This window comes from Macaca fascicularis, chromosome 13 (genome assembly GCF_037993035.2).
Source record: "Macaca fascicularis isolate 582-1 chromosome 13, T2T-MFA8v1.1".
Classification (NCBI taxonomy): domain Eukaryota; kingdom Metazoa; phylum Chordata; class Mammalia; order Primates; family Cercopithecidae; genus Macaca; species Macaca fascicularis.
The window spans coordinates 17495126-17515943 of NC_088387.1; the positions used below are offsets into that span (position 1 = coordinate 17495126).

Here is a 20818-nt window from a genome sequence, read left to right on the forward strand (position 1 = left end):
AGAAGGTGGAGTCTCTTAACGGCAGAAATGCCCACGCCCCTGGGTCTCCCCCTTCCGTATGTACCTCACTTTCTGGCCTAAGCTTCACTTAAGCTTTTTCTCTGGTGTCCCTATACTTTCCTAATGTGTCAGAAGCTATGAAGTTGTCCACATTTGTCAGCTCATGACACATTCTCAAATGAACATGGAAGACAGTCTTGGAAAATGCATTCTAAAAAAAGCCTTCTCTTCATGTTGTACATGCACTGAAAGAAATGCACTAGCATATTCTTTCACTCAAAATGCCCCACCCCTGGCTTAACACTAAGAATAAGCCAAATGGTTAAAAAAAATAAAAAGATGGCCAAGCATGGTGGCTCTGAAATTCCAGCACTTTGGGAGACTGAGGCAGGAGAATTGCTTGAGTCCAGGAGTTCGAGACCAGCCTGGGCAACATAGTGAGACCCTGTTTCTACAATAAAAAACACAAAAATCAGCCAAGCATGGTGGCATGTGTGTGTGCTCTCAGCTACTCAGGAGGCTGAGGTGGGAGATCACCTGAGCCCGGGGAAGTCAAGGCTACAGTGAACTGTGATTGCACCACTGCACTACAGCCTAGGTGACAGAGTGAGACCTTCCTCAAAAAATAAATAAATAAAAATAAAAAATAAAAAGGTGGAGCTTAGAAATTAAAAGTCATTTCTACAGAGAAATGACTTTCACAGTGAGGAGTGACATGGGCTCATGTTCTTTCAAAAACAGGACTGCAGGGGACTAAGAGTAAGAGGAGGCAACTCAATAGGAGTAGGGAAAAGTCTCTGTCCACACTTACCACCTCCATTTGAAAGGCAAAACTGTCTCCCTGGGAGCAGGAGCTGGGGAGGGCCACGGTGCTAGAGAAGTGGGAGCACCACTTTGTAAGTGTGCCCAAGCAACTGATGGGCAAAAGGAAGGTGTTGGCCACACTCAGCCTCGTATCATGTGGTTGAGGGCAGAAGGGCACGCACAGGGAGGGATCTCCTGAAATGAGTTCCTGGAGAATGAAATCTCTTTTCCAAGGCTCAGTTCTCACTTGTCACAGTTGTGGCTGGGAACCCTTTCTTTTTTTTTGAGACGGAGTTTCGTTCTTGTTGCCTAGGCTGGAGTGCAACGGCGCAATCTTGGCTCACTGCAACCTTCGCCTCCCAGGTTCAAACAATTCTTCTGCCTCAGCCTCCCAAGTAGCTGGGATTACAGGCACGCACTACCACACCCAGCTAATTTTGTGTTTTTAGTAGAGATGGTGTTGGGCAGGCTGGTCTCGAACTCCTGACCTCAGGTGATCCACCCACCTCGGCCTCCCAAAGTGCTGGGATTACAGGCATGAGCCACTGCGCCTGGTCTGGAAACACTTTCATACCATGTTAATTTCTGAGACTGGGGCTCAAGGTAAATTTAGGTTAAGGGTTTAGGATAAGTTAGCTAGGATAGCCCAGAAGTTTCATAATACGACAGATCTCTAAAAATAAATGGCTCTTTTAAGGCAGCATGCCATCAAAAGAAAGTACCTCTAATGGGATTCTAATTATTTACGTTAAACTCTTTCTCCTATTTTATTTTCATATGGAATTCTAAAAGGTTTGCACTGATGAGGCAGAACATCTTAGGCTGTTTAAAATTATACACAGTATCTTTACTTGGAATATTAGCTATGCCACTTATTAGCTGTGACCTTAGGCAAGTTACTTCACCTATTTGGCCTTGACTAGTAAAAATAATAATAATAAAAAAAAACAGTACCCATCTCCTATAGCAGGTGTGAGGATTAACCGGGTTAATGAGAAATGCTCAGGCACACAGTAAGTGCTCAATTAACGCAGGCTGTTACTATTTATCACTAAAAGGAAAGGCTTGGGACATTTTACCAGCAGTCACAAGTTTATCTGAAATGCAACAAAACCTGAGTACCTCATCCTTCTTCTCTGAAAGGGTGAATCAACTCCAGTCTCCAGTGCCCGAAAGTCTGTTTTTGTTCTTTTGACAGAGCACTTATATTCTTGATTTGAAAAGGCAAAAGCGATTCTGCTTTTGTACTTAATTAGGGTAAATCACATTCAAGTATCAGACTGAATTAAGTGATACAACTTTCTCAAATGGATCACTTTAACTTCCTCTTCATTGAACAAGATACATTTTATTAACACTCATAAATTTAAATATTTTGGATACTAGACCCTTATCAGTTAGATGATTTGCAAATATCTTTTCCCATTCTGTGGGTTGTTTTTTTCACTTTCTTGAATAATCATAAATTTAGTTTTTGACAAAATCTTGCTTTTATAGAAATCTATACCATTAACTTGAGTAGCTGTTTTTGAAAAAGATATTGTTTAAATTTAGATATAACAGTATTCCTTACAAAAATTTATTTTATGGTTTTAAAAAATATTTAAATTATTGCATAAGCATTTCTTTAAAAATACGGTCCGTAGAAAGAAAAGAGTAAAACCTAAGTTGTAAAGTGACAGTAATTTTTGGTTCCATCATTTTATTCACGTAATCGTGGAGGATCCATCTGATTCCATGGGAAGCTGAGGGCTAGAGGCTGTCACCATCACACTGCATTCTTTCTCATTTCACCCAAGAAGTCATAGGTCTGCTCTGAAAGGTCAAAAGGTTCATGAATTCCGTCTGGCGACAGCAGAGCTTGGAGGGCACCCTGGTTTTCTTGGTTTTGCTTAAGGAAGTCAGTGATAACTTTCCATCGTGCAGTCTCAGACTCCTCTTCTGCCCACCTGAATGGGGGCAGGCGTGTGGAGTGGAGAAGTGGGAGCACGCAGTCATGGTAAACCAGGAGAAACGTGGACTTCAGGAACTCTTTGTCTCTCTGGGAAAACACCACCCCCACAAATAACATCATTATTTTTAAAGTGTTAAAGTCTATGAACTCTATTAACTAAAAGCCACCTAAGATGTAGGATGGAGGGTGCCATTAGCGCCTGGCAGGTATCGGCTCTGAGCCAGCTACTCAGGCAGGACGTGGTGCTTCAGAAGTGGAAGCGAGCAAGAGTTACACAGAGTCCAGCGGAGCAGTTCTCCCTGAGAGCCTCTACGTGGCTCCACGAGACCAGCGTGTCTCCTAAGCTCCATGGAGGGTGTCTCAACATTCTGTCAAGGTGTTGCAGTCTAATTTTGGTGACGCCAGTGTGGTGACAGGTAAATATAACTACAACAATGCCAAGTCAGCTGTACCTACATACTGACAGCATATCAGAGAGAACTGTCATGTTATCTAAGAGAATTGTAGCAGGCGTTCTGCATGGGATCCAGAGTTGTTGGCTTATTACCAGCAATGCCTGGGATGAAGGTTGAGGGGTCCTTTGGTGATGAGGATGTCAGACCCTTCCCCGAGAAGAATGGTACAATAGCTGTACCCATGTCAACCCCCGATGCCCACAGGCCATGGTGGGAATCTCAGAGAACACAGCAAGCTGAGGGCAGAGCTGTCCACAGGCAGCAGAGTCTACACAAAGATATCATCCATTCCACCACACATGTCCACATGAGGGCAATGTCTACAGGCCCAAGGCTGCTGTACTAGAATAGCACTAAGCCTGACAGTTTTGGCAAAGTCACATGTATGTAGATGGTACTGATCAAATGGAGGCTGAAATAAGGATACAATGTATAAACTGTTTCCCAATTTTTAGGGTTTCCAGCTCATTTGTTATTTCATTTTCCTTGTAGATAATGAATCCTTTAGATTGGGATTAGTAAAGTATAGACTATGGGCCAAATGTGGCCTGCCACCTCTTTTCATAAATAAAGTTTTATAGGAAAACACTCACATTTGGTCATTTACATATTGTCTGTGGCTGCTTTTGTGTTACAACACCAGAGCTGAGTAGTGTGACCAAGACTATAAGACCTGAAAGGCCAAAAAGATTTTCCATCTGGCCCTTCCCATTTGCCAAATCCTGGATGAGAGCAGTCAAACCACTACTCACGAATTAAAGCAAGTTCAGATTGGTAATTACCATGATTTTATAGCAATGTAAGCAGGAGCAATGCATTGTTTTCAATATATGGTACAGCTCAGGCCATTTTTTTTCCCTTCTCTCTACCTGATACAGGCTTTGAGAGGTAGAGAAGTTTTTTAAAATAAATTTCATATACAATTGAGAGACTTTGGCTTAGAAACTTCCCCTTTATTTAAATAAAACTCAGTAATCCGAAATGGCTGTCCTGAACAAGTGCTCCTTCTCACATTAGTTAACGACCATGCATAACCCTTTTGGAATGTGTTTTTGCAGCCATAATGAAACCGTTTCCCTGGTTAAGAGGGATTGTGACTATGGCTACTTTTGCTAAAAAGGAGACATTATTCGAATGGGCAAGCAAACACCTGGTGCTGCAAATATGAAGTTCACTGTGGAAAATCATATTACCTTCTCTGATCTTTTTAACATACTTTCTTTTTCAGCCCATGAACTCTAAAGAGTGAACAGAGATATTATATTAGTCCAAGTAGTAATAAGTCCTCACAACACTTCTGCAACTTTACTCTGTAAATAAACTTATGGACAGGGTTAAAAATGCTGTACAGATTCTAAACAAGCAAGAAGTGAATCTGTAATCAGGCATCTATTACAAATGACCCAGCACCAGAATGACTAGGAAGATGTATCTGTGAAAGATGATGTAGAAACCCATAATTATAAATCAAAACTAACTTGAGAATAGAATAAGTGAAACACTAACACATTCACGCAAACTGTACAAACACAGCACCTGAATAATAAAATAGTATTAAGCTTTCCAAGTAAGACAGTAATGAAAATAGAAAACATTGCCAAATACCAAACTTTTCTAAAATTATCTCTGTCATGATGATGACAATGGTCAGAATGAGACAGATTGAAGTACAATTTTGTAAGTAAATATTTCTAATCTGTCCACAAGGCTTCACAGAAACTTCCTTAAATAAATAAAAACCCCAGAGTTAAATTAGTCCCACAAAAGTATGAATTTAAGACTTTCACTGTGCCAGTTCCTGGCAAACTGAACGCGTGGGTGGAACATGACCAGTCTCACGACTGCCTGTTCCAGGGTCTGGGTTCTGTGCATGTCGGTAGATATCCTCCTGTTGGCACCTGATATCATAGGTAACCTGAAAGCATCAGACCTTTCTCGGCAGGGGGGCCCTGGGATGAATATAACATATGGCACCAATAAGGAGATTCTCCATAAAATAAATGATGCATTGACAGAGCGCTTCTCGGCAGGAGATAACAGACTATGCCACTCATGAGAACATTTTGGAATGTTCATACCTATTACCACGTGAGGGGACTATGGTCCTCCACCCTATTAACCGCTGTGCCTATGGGTCCTTCAGAGTTTGAAGAGGACCCTTACAGAACCGGAGTGTTTTACTAAACAGGCCAAGTGTCATTCTTATTATTATTAAAATGTCATCCACAAACTGAACTGTGCTAGGTAAGTAAACACTAGGAGGCTCACATGCTGTACATTTTAAATTTTATTAGGTTGGTGCAAAAGTAATTGTGGTTTTTGCTACTACTTTTATGACAAAAACCGCAGTTCTTTTGCACCAACCTAATAATATGGCTTAACGTGAATATCACTTAGCAAATTTGGACTTAGTGTTTGGTAAAATTTGTCTGTTTTTGTTAGTTACATGTCAATGTCCTACCTTATTTTTCATGAAGCCACCAGCAAACAGTAGGATGTTTCACTTAGAGTTACTCATCTGGGAATAGTAAACATGTTACGGGACACTATTACCTCACCAAGATCCACTTCCTTTCTTCTGGAAAAAGAAGACTATACCTCCTTTGAAGTTAAATGGACTGTATGACTGGTTTTGGCCAACGCAATCTGAGCAGAAGTGGCCCAGGCCCCTTTGGAGCAAAGGCAGTAAAAGCCCAAGAACAACTCTCCATTCTTCCTCTTCTGAAGGAAAACTGGCAACAGAGGTAGCTACTTGTTCCAGATGGTGCTGTGAGACAGCGGAGGCTCCACCAGCTTGTACCCTTGGGTGACTGTGGAGCAGCGTCTTCCACTGATCCATGCTGGATACATACCATGGGTGGGAAATAAAACTGTGCTAACCACCACAGCACAGCCGAGCTTCTCCTAAGTAACACACTATGCCATGGAGAGAAGGCGGCTCATGAGTGTAGAAACCACCACTTTCTTTTTCAAAATTATCATTATACAAATAACTCAATGTGAAAAAATTAAGAAAATGTAGATAAAATAATCCAAGATCCAGAGGTATTCACTGATACCTCTCTGGAATATATTCTTTCAAATCTTTTCACAGGCAGGTATATAAATATATATATATTTATACTTACTATGGCTCAAATGGGGTCTTTTCACTAAATAACATGTGCACAACTTTACCCACGTGCCTTCAAGCAGCCTGTGGCACGTTCCGGGTGTACCCAGAGCTGACCTGCAGGGACAGCACTGACTGGTTCACTGCTGAGCTCCATGGCTGGCCAGGTCACTGCACGTCTCTGAGCTGTCTGCTCATCAGGGAAATGTAGATTTTAGACTAGATTGGGGTTCCTAAGGTTCTTCCTAAGAACAAGGTGCAGATTCCTGACTGTTACATACCTAGGGAAATATTCCTGTGGCCAGCACAGTGCCTTATATTAATACATAGTGGGCTCTTGTGAAATCTTTGTTGAATGAATCAGTGTATATATATGTTCTGTATAATGAATAATTATTATGAAACTAGTGACTTTACAGAAGAAAGAGAAATTCTGCATTATCTAGCTATAGTGCTAGATGAACCTATCTAAAATTACAGGAGATCATATGCACCATGAACATTTTCTTAAACATCTCTGTTGAAAATTGTCATTATTACTATTGACAACCCCCAACCCAGCCAAGCTAGCATATGAATTGGTTTCAAAGTCTAATAAGAATCTTTGGAGATGACTGAGCCCTCCTTCCATTTCTGCTGTCAGGCCCATATGGCCTCTTTTTTAGCAGCAGGAGTCACCCCCTAATATGCTCACTTCCCTCCTGCATATGTTCTGCCTCTTTGCACTTGGCAGAGTTTGCCTAAAGAAGAAACCTTCCAGGGTTACCCACCACCTACCACCGCCCGCAGCCCCACACCGACACTCAGGCTTACCTTGCCCATCTACCAACCACTCCCTTACTTGCATCTGACATATCAAGCTGGACTGTCAGCTCTATTCCTTCCTGCCTCAAATATCTGCTCATGCTAACCCTTCCACCTGCAATGTCTTCACCCCCATCTCAGCAGGTCAAAATCCTCTTGGCCCTGGCCTTTATTAGGTTCTCTCATTCAGGACCTCTCTAATGAAACGTAATTTGGATCCTTCTTTGCTGCCTTCTTTAAATCTTCAAGGTCCTGGGTTATACCTCCCCCATGGCACTTGTGATGTTACCTGTGTATCTGCCTTGCATGCATACAGCTCTTCTACTTGTTCACCCTGATGTATTAGGCTAAACCATATGAAACTGCCACTTAGAGAGGCCAAAAATGGCTGAAAATTGGAGATTTCATGTGATTTAACACCCAACAGTTATTTCAGACAGCAACAGCACACATGGAATTAAATTAAAGATGATGTGCATGCCCTGATTCTCCCCCGGAAATTCAATTGATTTATCTTACAGACCATTTTGGATTTTTGCTCTTAGGACACAATCAGTCAAGGAAAAAATGGGCATAATATTACAATAGTGTACACAGCAGGCACTCCATCTGCTACCTGGGTCAGGGAAGGCAGCCCTTGGGAATTCATGCTAAGATGGGAAAGATGAGGACTGAGTTAACTAGACAATGGACAGGGATTGGGAGACATCATCCTAGTAACAAAAAAAGGGCCTAGACCAGATGACAGAACTCATTAACACAGAGTGTGTAACTGCTTCCATAAGCTAGCAGGTTTCCATTGCAATGCATGCTACCCACCCTGAGGGCATCCATCACGTCAGGCTGCTCCAAGAGCATGGGGAAGGTGGCCAGCATGGGATGGCTAATTAAATCTGAAATGCAAAATAACAGAAAGAATTTTATGCAAACTTCACTCAATGGATTTTATTGCAATAGACACAAAAATATTCAGATGAAAATTATTGTGCCAAATGATTTCTTGATAACACATCCTACACACTTTGACTTCTATGAGAGCTCAAAGCTGTCCCTTCAACCATCATTTGCCCCTATACCCATATCCTGGTGAGTTCCTGTACCAAATTAATGGAGCTTTTAGAGTGACGGCAAGGAGGCTCTGAACAGAATAAGACTAGAAAATTTTGTTCTGTGTTTTTCTTCAACTTCTCTTTCTTCCTTATGGCTGTGGCATGGTAAAAGGAATCTTCCTCTTAGAGGTAGCCCTGCTCTTGGGAGACTGAGCAGAAACCAGGAAGCATTGGGGGAAAGGAGGCAGAGGGACTGCTGCTCAGGTCTGATTCCAGTCCACCAGGGCTCAGGGAAGGACACAAACTTGTGTCTGGAGCCAGCAAACAGTGGTAGGTGAAATTGGAAGAATTAAGAATTGAGGATTCTGGCCATATGACCAAACACAGCAGGGGAGAATATTGACATTTCACAGTAGATAATGGCACATGAAAATTCTGAGAAAAAAAGCACACCAGGAAAGACATGTCTTAGTCTGTTTGCACTGCTGTAGTGGAATACTTGAGACTGGGTAACATAAACAAAGGAAAATTATTTCTCAAAGTTCTGGAGGCTGGGAAATCCAAGATCAAGGTAATGGCATTTAGTGTCTGGTAAGGGGCATCTTACAACATCCTCCAGAGGGGAGGAACACTGTGTCATCATGTGGCTGAAGGCAAAACAGTAAGCGAGACAAATTCCCTTGTCAAGCTCTTCTGTAAGAGTCTCTAATCCCATTCATAAGGCAACAGCCCTCATGGCCTATCACCACTCAAAGGCCCCACTTTTCAATACCATTACATGGGTAACATATGAATCTTAGATGAGACACATTGAAACCAGAGCAGACACTTTTGAAATGGCAAGGGCAAGGTATTCTATAATCTGGTGTCCTCAGTAGAGAAAAATTCATTCTTTAGATATTATTAGGATATTTTATTCTAATGATTAAATTCAAACGAAGTCAACAATTCTGAGTAAACTTCTTACCTATTGGGAAAACTAACAAGCCTTATCCTCTTTAAGAAGTCATATCATTCATGAAGTTTCTCAAGAGTCATCAAAATGAATTCAAAGGCAATGGTGATTAAAAGGCTTACCTGTCCTCCCCCTTAGAGTTATAATGATTCCTTGGAACTTTCTGTGCTTCTCTGCCTTTGAGTTCCACTTCTGCCTATATATCCAGGTGATAAGTCCCTGGGAGAGGACTTCTACCTATGAATGTTATTTGTCCACAAGTGCTAAGCCTCTCACTCACTCTGCTCCATCCATACTGGCCTGCCTCAATTTCAAGCCCTCCAACACATGCATGTCTTCTTTCCTTGGGTCTTCAGACCCAAGGAAATGCTGGCCACTCTACCCAGAAAGAATCCTTCCCCACACACTTCCCTCATAGGTCTAATTCCTCTCTCACATCTTTTGTTAAATATTACTCACTCAAAGAAGCCTTTCCTTGCCCTACACATTAATCAAGTCTTCCCAGTGCATGCTCTCGTTGCATATTTTCCTTCACAGCACTTACTTCAAAAAGGTGGCATGGATTATTCATGTAATTATGTGTTTGAGGTCTGGGACGCCTATGCCTGTCTCATTCACCACTGGGCCTAGCATAATATCTGGCACATACCAGGTACTCAGTACATATCTGGTTACTGATTTACTTAATTGAAAGAAGAGCCAATAAAATTAAACCGTTTTTCTTTTTGGAGGCAATTATTATAACACATGCATTTCTCTTTGTAGGTTCAATCATGTATGGCAACTCATTGATTTTTAAAATTATTTTTTAACATTTTACTTGGTAAAAATTTCAAACGTACAAAAAAGTTTCAAGAATAAAGACAGTACATAGGACACCCAAATACTCCGTATCTGGATTCACCAATTTAAACTAATCCATTTGATACTTACACTTCATGCACTAAGGACCAGCTATTTTGGTTGAGTTTGGTTTCTCTTCAAAATGATGATGTGCACACCAAACACATGGGAAAAAACAGATTACTCAGAGACATTAAAGGAAAATATGCCTATATCTGACTCGGGATCTCAAAACTCTAGAATCTGAAATGTGAAAATGCATATGTTTGAAAGAACTGAATATGTGTTGAATTCACAAAGCTCAATGCTTTGGATCCGAGGATGTCCCATAAGTAACGTATTAACATCAATGCTGTTCTAAATATTTTATTCCAAAAGTCACAATCAGAAACAGAAGATACAAGATGGTATAGGTTACGTTTACTCAGAGCATGAAGCATCACTGCACAAAAGGAAACGGCAAAGCCCACTCACCAGTACTTTGCAAGCTCATCCTGTCTTTCAGGAGCACATCTCCAAGAATTTGTCGATAAAATATCAACAAGTGAACAGAACACATACTTCCAATTAATGTTTCCGGCAGTAGACTATTAAAGAAGAAAAAAATGTATTCATCAGACAATCCCCTACAATCCAACCTATAATGTTTTGATGTATATTACTTTAATAAACAGTCCCAAATTTTGCTTCATTACTGGAACACATTTTTAACTATTTAAAGAAAAATTTCTACTACAAGTAGGCCACATTATATTTCAGATAACTTTTTTTATTTGTTTACACTTTCAAGTCTTAACTCTGTGTTGCCATTTTTGTGCTTCCATGTTAGCATATATACCGATGTTAAATGTCAAATAAAAAAGGGAAGCCACTAATTATATGTTTTGGAAAGAAGGGGACTAGTCAGTCACAAGCTTAAACAAGGGCATGTGGCTGCCATGCCTGATTTGGCGAATGCAGAGGAAATACAAATTCAGGCTGTTCACAGTACTGGGTGGAACATGGGAGGGTGTGACAGACCTGGAATAAGTCCTGACTTTGTCACTTCTTAGCTATGTGACTTTAAATTAATTAATTAATCCCCTTGTGCTTTGGTTTCCTCATTTATTGGATACCAATAGTAATACTTGCATTTCAGAAGGTTACTAAAGGGATTAAAATGAAGTAAGTGTGGGCTGGGCATGGTGGCTCACACCTGTAATCCTAACACTTTGGGAGGCCGAGACGGGTGAATCACTTGAGGTCAGGAGTTCGAGACCAGCCTGGCCAACATGGTGAAACCACATCTCTGCTGAAAATACAAAAATTAGCCAAGTGTGGTGGTGGGCACCTGTAATCCCAGCTACTCAGAGGCTAAGGCAGAAGAATCCCTTGAACCTGGGAGGTGGAAGTTGCTGTGAGTCGAGATCGTGCCACTGCACTCCAGCCTGGGTGACACAGCAAGACTCTGTCTCAAAACAAAACAACAACAACAACAACAAATGAAGTAAGTACAGAGTGCTTAATGTAGTGTCTGGTATATAATAAGGGCTAAAAAATAGAAAATAATTCAATATTGAAGTTAAATTGGTATCGGTTTGAAATAGATTGCTATAACCTTAGGATGTTGTATGTAATACCAAGTTAAGTTGGTATTAGTTTAAAATAGATTGTTATAACTTTACGATGTTATATGTAATACCATGGTAACCACAAAGAAAATAACTAGAATATTTTCCAATGGAAAGTAAAAGGGAATCAAAATTTGTCACTATGAAAAATCAAACACAAAGGAAATCAGTAAGGGAGGAAATTAAGAACAAAAAAAGCTATAAGATAAGAAGGAAATGAGTAATAAAATGGCAAAAGTAAGTCCTTTTCTATTAGTAATCACTTTAAATGTAAATAAATTAGACTCCTCAATCAAAAGATATAGATTGGCAGGATGCACTAAAAAAGCAAGATTTAATTATATGCTATCTATAAGAGACTCACTTTAGACTTAGGACACTCATGGCTAGAAAGTGAAAGAACAGAAAAAAAATATTTCATGTAAATAGCAACCAAAAGAGAACATGTTTCGCCATACTACTATCAGACAAAATAGACTCCAAGCCCCCAAAAAAGTTACAAGAGACAAAGAAAGATATTGTACAATCATAAAAGAGTCAATTCAGAATATACAACAATTATAAACATATATGCACCAAACATCAGTGCTCCTAAATATATGAAGCAAACACTGACAGAATTGAAGGGAGCAATACACAGATCTATAATAATAGAGAAGATTTCAATATCCTACTTTTGATAAGGTATAGAACAATGAAACAGAAAATCAATTACACTGTAGACTAATTGGATCTAGCCGACATTTACAAAACCCTCTACCCAGCAAGAGCAGAATACACATTTTCCTCAAGTGTACATGAGATAATTCTCCAGGAAAGACCATATGTTGAGTCACAAAGTAAGTCTTAATAAATTTAAAAAGATTGAAATCATACAAAGTATCTTTTTTCAATCATAATGAAATGAAACTAGAAATCAAAAGCAGAAGGAAAACTGGAAAACACATAAATATGTGGAAATTAAACACACTCAAACAACCAACGGCTCAAAGAAGAAATCTCAAGAGAAACTAGAAAATTTCTTGAGAAATGAAATGAAAACACAACATATCAAAACATAAGATACAGTGAAAACAGTCCTAAGAGGGAAATTTATAGATATAAATACTTACATTAAAAAAGAAGGAAGAGCTCAAGTCACCAACCTAACTTTATGCCCTAAGGAACCAGAAGAATAAAACTAGCAGAAGGAAAGAAATAATAAAGATTAGGTCAGAGATAGACAAAATAAAGAATAGAAAAACAATAGAGAAAATCAATGAACGCAAGAGTCTGTTCTTTGAAAAGATGAACAAAACTGACAAACCTTTAGTGAGAATGACTAAGGAAGAAAGACTCAACTAAAATCAGAAATGAAAGAGGGGATATTACTATTGAGTTTATAGAAATAAAAAATGTGTAAGAGAGTACTATAAATAGTTGCATGCCAACAAGCTGGATAACCTAAATGAAATAGGCAAATTTCTAGAAACACACAACCTAATAAGGCTGAATCACAAAGAAAGAGAAAATCTCAATAATAAGTAAGGAGACTGAATCAGTAATTAAAAAAAAATCTCCTGATAAAGAAAAGCCCAGCATCAGATGGCTTCACTGGAAAATTCTACCAAACCTTTAAAGAAGAATTAACATCAATTTTCCACAAACTTTTCCAAACAACTGAAGAGGAATAAACACTATCAAACTCATTATGAGGTCAGAATTACACTGGTAAAAAAGCCAACAATACTACAAGAAAAAACAAAACAAAAAACTACAGGCCAATATTCCCGAATATTGATGCAAAACCTTCAACAAAATAGTAGCGAAGTGAATTCAACAGCACATTAAAAAGCTTGTACACCATGACTAAGTCAAATTTATTAATGAAATGCATCTTCTATCAAAAAGGAAGATGTCTTTGGGCTGAGAAAAACCACCAAAGATTCAAAAAGAGATCTTTTTGTAAATTAATCCTTTATCTTAATTCCTAAGATTATATTTTTAGAAGAGAAAATCATCACAGAGCTAATAATCAGTCTTCCAGCCTGCTGGAAGAGAACAGAATGAATGTGACCACTGTTCTGAAGTAAGAGCAGTGGATTCCACAAGTAATTAAGTTTCATGGAATTAAAGAGGTATCCTTGACCACTCTTTAAATCCTGAATTTCTAGAAGCATCTGAAAATGTAATACAGGTTCTCTTAGCACAGTTATATTGATATACAGCATTTGATACATAAAGTCAGAAACTGTCTTTTTCCAACCCGGCTAAATTCTGATCCTGTACACATTTGACCTACATTTTAAAGACTGGAGGCAGGGGACCATTTCAGCTGCCTCAGTGTCACCACATGCTTTCTCAGGGATCAGGCTGTGATTCTGGGTTGTTCTAGGACCATGGACATGTTCATGAGCAGGGAGCAGAACAACCTTAGTTCATGAACAACATGTTCATGCTCTGCCCGTTGGTCCACGGTCCCACTACACAGTGTTTCAGCTGCATGCCCAGCTCAGGGCTCATGATGAAGAACAGCCATGGTTTTGCCAGGGAAAGGGGTGGGAACTTCCTTCCTTCTGCTTGGCCCTCTCCTTTTCTGGTAGACCTGCCTGCTTTGCCTGGCAGGCACTGGTCCACCCAGTGTGGGCACTCCTTTCCTTCTGGCACCTTCTCACAACATGAAGCAACGCTGCTTGCCCTTTATTAAATTTTCTTTAGGAAAAGCATCCGATTTTCCCAAACTTAAGATGACTAGAAAGTTCTGGGCTGCTAAAGGTTAGCTGAATTAAGTAAGTAAAAATATCCTTCCTCCTGAATTCACATGTAGACCAGCAAATTCTGGTGGCAAATTTCAATGAACACAATGAATGGGCCTCAAGTATTCAAGCAACTAACATTATTACCTTATTTATTTTTAGCAACAATATAAGGAAAGTAAAAGAGAAAAAAAGATGGAATTCATCAAAAAAGAAAGATAATGAATTTATAGCAAATTTACACACACACACACGCAACCTACTTCTACAGATCAGGGTTTCTTGATATTTAGAACTCATGTACTGGAAATCTGAAGTCAAATTCTGGGCTTTCCCTCCTCAGGGGTTTATACACATGCCTTTGTTCAAATCACATCGAGTTCAACCCTTTCGAAAAACAGCTCCAAAAGACAAATCTTGGTGAAACTGAAGCATCTATTTGCTCTCTTTTTCTTATGTTGACAAGGTCACCATGACCACAACTGACTCCACAAAACAAGACTGCCAAGACCTGTGAGCAGGACTCTGGTGCCATTGGTCTACACTGAATAATTCACATTTTCACATGTGAATTTTCATCTTTTCACTTCCAAAAGATACACATGTGTAGGACTGTTGGCTGAGTCAAAGAGGGCAGTGTAAAGGCAAACAGTAAGGGCACTGGGTAAAAATGGGCACTAATGCAAACTCTAACTAGGCTTTTTGCCCTTGGCCTTGTCTCCATTGTCTTATGTCCTTTGACATCATGGAAAGAGCCCTTGTCCTTTCTCCTTTGAGCAGTGAAATTTGCATAAACAAAGGTGAAGTTTGTAAAGAAGGGAGGGTGAAGATGGAGGTGGGGCGTGCCTTTGAAGGAGAGGAGGAGAAGGACTACTGGTGTCATTGCCTGTCTTGTTCTCCCATCCACTGAAGGTTTCAGGTCAGGGGAAGAGAGGATGCTGAAATGAATCAGTCCTGCCTCAGTCTCCACCTCCAGGGTGCTCAGGCTCAGTGATGTCCAAAAGGGCGCAGGCTGGTGCCTAGCCTCTTACCCTGAACCCACAGCACAGCTCCACCCCACCCCCTGACTATGAAACCAAGGCCCAGGGCCTCTGGTTTCACTGTCCATGAGCTGGTTTCTGTGCAAGCCAGCCTGGAGTTGCACCAGCAGTGTGTCCCAACTCACGTTTGAAATTCCCAGGAGTATATATTTTGGGGTCATGCAAAGTGGAGAGGCAATTTCAAGCTAGCACTCAAGTCTCTCTGTGGAAGAGCACACACCAAGATGAGGCAGAGGGAGGCCAGGGACAGGTGGAGGCTGTGCAGAGGTCCTGAAGAGTATACTTTTACACTAGCAGGGAGAGCTCTGCATTGAAATTATTTCACAAACATTTTTCGGGTGCCTATTCTGTACTGTAATGAAACAAATGACGCAGTCCTGAGGTATGGAGGACAAGGACACAGGACCTTTAAGAACCCAGCATACAGAAGAGCATTCACTGCTTAAGAAGAAGGGGCTGCCTTGCTAACTTCTGCACAACACAGTCCAACTTGATCTTGAGGTCATACAAAGTATCTGAAAACCAGTATTTGGGGCCAAAGAAACGCTATTAAGAGCTATACTTGAAAGACATGCATGGGAGTGCTTCCGGACTCTTGGAAGCTTATTAACAAGATGAGTAGTGGGGAGGCCAAAGATGCAGGAAGAATGGGGCCAAACAAGATTTGGCTTTTCTTTCACAAAGACTACTACTGTGCTGCTTTCTTTCTAATCTTGAAAAATAACAATTTTCCAAGGAAAGACTGGCCAAAAAAGAAGATTTACAGGCTCTATGAACATCCAAGGGGGAAAAAAGCTAAGAGAGTAAATACTACCCACAAACACATTATTAATGGCTATTGAAAGATTGAACTGTTAACACTATAATTATAAAATAAATTTCAGTAGTAGTGGTAAGAACAAGGGATATTTAAGCTAAGACTATGATCTGGAATGAGAAAAACCATTCAGAGGAGCATGCCAAGTCTTCACTGACTTCCCTACTTCTTAATAATCTGTGAGCGATGAGCAGGTCATGGTGGGACAGTTCAACTGCAACAGTCTCTGTCCCATGCCATGCTCTTCCTTCCCCCTCTTGTCCTCGTGCCTCCTCTGTGGAGCTCCTTTCCTCTGCATCTTCCCAGTCCTTCAAAGGTGATTTCAAATGTCCTGATTTTACCAGCTACACATCTTCATTTGAACAAATTTTATGATATAGCACCATCTACCTGGCTTTATATTTACATGTATCTATATATAAGACAATTATAGTAGTAAATAATTATAGCTAACACTATTGTGTTAGTTACTATGTGCCACACACTGTAAATACTGGCTAAGTGTTTTATATGTTTTCTTTCCATTAAACCTCACTACAGCTTTATGGGGTTGATATTATGATGTCCATTTTAAAGATATAGACATTAAGACCCTGACAGAGATGTTAAATGACTAGTCTAGGAGGGTACTGAGTGAGAAACTGATAGATCTGAGATTTTATTAGTTTACAAACTCCCTGAGGAAACATGTAAATTTAAAACACCATGAGAAACCACTACTCTCATTCATTAGAATGGCCAAAACAGAAAAACTGATCATATCAAGTGCTGTCAAGAACATGGAGTAATTGGAACTCTCATATATTGCTAATGAGAGTGCAAAGTGGTACAGTCATTTTGAAAACAGTTCGGTAGTTTCTTATAAAGTTAAACTCCATACGTCCCAGTAATCTCACTCCTAGGCATTTATACCCATGACAGATGAAGACATATATCCACATGCAGAAAATTTGTATACAAATGTTTAAAGCAGCTTTATTTATAATTGCCCAAACCTAGAAACAACCCAACTGCCCATCAACTTGTGAATGAATAAACACATTGTAGTGTATCTATCGAAGGGAATTCAGATGCTTCTCAACTTATGCTGGGTTATGTCCCCAGACACCCATCATAAATTGAAAATATCATAAGTTGAAAATAATATCGTAAGTTGAAAATGCATTTAATACACCTAGCCTTTTTTTTTTTTTTTTTTTTTGAGTCAGGGTCTCACACTGTTGCCCAGGCTGGGGTGCAGTGGCACCATCACAGCTCACTGCAGCCTCAACCTCTTGGGCTCAAGCAATCCTCCCACCTAAACTTCCCAAGTAGCTGGGACTACAGGTGTGCATCACCATACCCAGCTAATTTTTTTGTTGTTGTTGGTACAGATGGTGTCTTGCCATGTTGCCCAGGCTAGTCTTGAACTCTTGGCCTCAAGCAATTCTACCATCTCGGCCTTCCAAAATGCTGCAATTATAGGTGTGAGCCACCATGCCCAGCCTACAACTAGCCTATTGAACATCAGAGCTTAGATAGGCCTACCTTAAACATGCTCATAACACATTAACCTACAGTTGGGCAAAATCATCTAATACAAAGCCTATTTTGTAATAAAGTATAAATATCTCATGTAATTCATTGAATCTGTACTGAAATATAGTGTCTACTGAATGGGTTTTGCTTTTGCACCATGGTAAATTTGAAAAATCTTGAGTAAGTCAGGGACAGTCTGTACTATTTAGAACAAAAAGGAACAAACTACTGGCACATGCAATGGCATGGGTAAGTCTCAAATGCACTAGGCTAAGTGAAAGAAGCCAGACTCAAAAGGCTCCCGAGTGTTATGATTCCATTTGCATGATATTCTGGACAAAGCAAAACTGCTGGGAAAGAAAACAGGTGGGACTGCCTGAGGCTGGGGCTACAGAGCTGACTACAAAGGGGCATGAGATAACTTTTCAGAGTGAGGGAAAGTTCTCTATCTTGACTATAGTGGTAATCACAAGACAGTATACATTTGTCAAAACACAAAGAACTATAAACTAAAAAGAGTAAATTTTGCTGCATGTAAATTATATCTCAATAAACCTGACATTAAAAAAAGTTCCCTGAGGGTAGAATCATGCATTGGTAAGCCCCATTTAGTCAAGTCTTCTATTTACTAGTGAGCTGAAATGACAGATTTGGTTAGAAGAGCTAACTAGTAAATAGAAGAGTAAGCTAATTTCAGCTTTGTAACCCATTTCCCTTCTGACCTTTGGAGAATTGAAGAAGACAAAACTATTATAACAATAGACAGCTAAATAGGAGGAGAAGCCAAAAGCAGAGATGGTCTCCAAGTGCTGAATGATCCCAAATTCACTGCACAGGTAAAAGCAGGTACTAACCTTAGTACGTTTCTCGATCTTCTGTTCAAGGATCTCAGTTTCACTAGAAGTTGAGGCTGCCTTCTCATTGCCATCATCTGGTAGAAAACACTGCCATGTGCTTTTAAGAAAAATCAAAAATAACTCATGAAACTTTAAGTACTTGAGACAGTGAGTATAATAAAACAAGTATTTCACGAAAATATACCATCCAGTAGTGCTGAATTGAATGAAAGGCAAGAGTCACCCATATACCCTAAATGAGCTGAGAGACCTCCCTAAGGGCACAGGATTGTTTGCTAAATCAGATGAGTTACAGCATTACTGCTGCCAGATTACAAAGGAAAACAGCATATCTGACTCCAGGTAGAACCAACTGCATCCCAGACCCCAAACTCCTTTCTGTTCCAAGAAGGCAGGAATAGCATTGTGGGGGCAGCGGAGGTGGCGTGTCCTGAATCACCAAACAAGTAGAGGGGTGGCTGAGGAGTGGAAATGGAATTCCAAATCTGCCAGGCTCTGAGCCCCATGAGGCAATGACCATATCAGTCTTGCTCTTCATTCTCCCATTATCTAGCACAGTGCCTGGTTAATGAACATAGTAAAAGATGCTCAATATTTCTAGAGGGCAATTTGGCATGTATATTAGTGTTTCAAATGTCTGCATCCTTTGACCTAGCAACAGGCAGTCTCTGTATTAGTCACAAGTATCAGTTCAGTGGTCAGTGAAAAGGAACTAATGTACTAATTCTCATTCTTCATGATTTCATTCTTCATGATTTCTTAGAGTCTCATATGTGTTACCAAGACAATAAGTACTTAAAAATGATTAAAATTTTTCTATGAAATGACATATTTTTAAAAGAGTGAATCCAAGTAAAAACTGCTATGCTTATTAGAATGTAGCTACCTCTTGGATGCTTCTATTCGTTCAATCTTTAAGGAAAGGAAGACAACACATGAGAGCCATACCTCTTCTGGATACTGAAGGGTCCACGTCAACACCTTTTTCATAAGGAGTACCACCATTCAAGAAAAGCTCATAAGTTCTATAAAAGAATAACATACAATGACAGATAGAAGCTGTGGACATTTAGAAAACACTGGAGTCAGTAGTTAAACATTTTTTAGCACTAATATACTCACAGACATTTCATTTATGCCTCACTGGTAAATGAAAAGAATAATTGTTGATCCCTCCATGAGGTACTATCTGGGCTAATAAACAGTCTTTCTTCCTAATTATAAGCGCAGAAAATTATCTTTCCTAACTATGCACTGTAGAAAATACATTTTTCCTTGAAAATGAGAAAAATTAATTCAAGTCATTAAAGTGTTCAGACCTTAATGACTTATGTTAATGACAAGTGATTGTTTTTTAATGTATTTTTCAAATGTGTTGAATCATTATTTGAAATGAGGCCATTATGAACTTATATTATTTTTAAAATATAAAAGTAATATGTAGATTGTTATAAAAAGTTTGAATGGCAGAGGAATGATAAGTAAAAAGTGAAAAAATCCCGCCCCATGCCTTCTTCTCTAGTTTGGTTAATCTCCTGCCCTATCTTTTTCTATGAAAATGCAAACAAATGTATAAACACGGTGAACTTCAAAACTAACACATGCTTCAAAACTAACATACTACATGCTTTTCTTTTGAAGTCACATACTAAGTGTAGAAAGAAGAAGGTAAAAGAGCCCTTTAATTGTACTGCACCACCTTCTCAATTCTGCTCCTCAGAAGTAAATTCTGGGAACAGTTTTGCTTTGTTTTGTTTTTGCTTTTTTTGAGGCAGAATCTCGCTCTGTCACCCAGGCTAGAGCGCAGTGGCATGAAAACTGCTCACTGCAGTCTCGACCTCTTCGACTCAAGTAATCCTCCCAGCTCAGCCTCCTGAGTAGCTGGGATTACAGGCGTGTGCCACCATGCTTGGCTAATTTTTTTATTTTTGTAGAGACAGGGTCTCACCATGTTGCCCAGGCTGGTCTCTAACTCCTAGGCTCAGGTGATCCTCCCGCCAAGGCCTCCCAAAGTGCTGAGACTGTAATCATTGTGAGTCACCTCACCTGGCCCACAAATAGTTTTTAATGACCAAAAGTGGAGTCGCAGTATTCAAAATATTCTGCAACTTTTTCCATATACTGATACACTGAAAATGTGTCTATATTAATACACAGAGCTCTACTTCATTTAAAAAAATAGCTGTGACTTCACTTTCAGAAAGATGGAATAGATATACAATTCCTTATTTCTTCCACTAAGCACAACTAAAAACCCTGAGCATA

General features: G+C 39.7%; 1 protein-coding gene across 5 annotated transcripts in view; it reads right to left on the minus strand.

The window, feature by feature from the left end:
- Positions 1-2472: 2472 nt before the first annotated feature.
- Positions 2473-20818, minus strand: part of NPHP1 (nephrocystin 1) — a 67775-nt gene continuing 49429 nt past the window's right edge. For 3 of the 5 annotated variants that reach the window (XM_005575247.5, XM_005575246.5, XM_074010871.1), the window contains 6 exons: positions 19502-19578; positions 18551-18650; positions 10451-10563; positions 7949-8022; positions 4407-4451; positions 2473-2845 (listed from right to left, as the gene is read on the minus strand). In XM_005575247.5, coding sequence (XP_005575304.3) covers positions 2573-2845; positions 4407-4451; positions 7949-8022; positions 10451-10563; positions 18551-18650; positions 19502-19578 — 682 coding nt within the window. In that variant the 3' untranslated portion in view covers positions 2473-2572. The remainder of the gene's footprint in view (positions 2846-4406; positions 4452-7948; positions 8023-10450; positions 10564-18550; positions 18651-19501; positions 19579-20818) is intronic. The other 2 variants (XM_074010868.1, XM_015433382.4) reach the window with 1 other exon arrangement.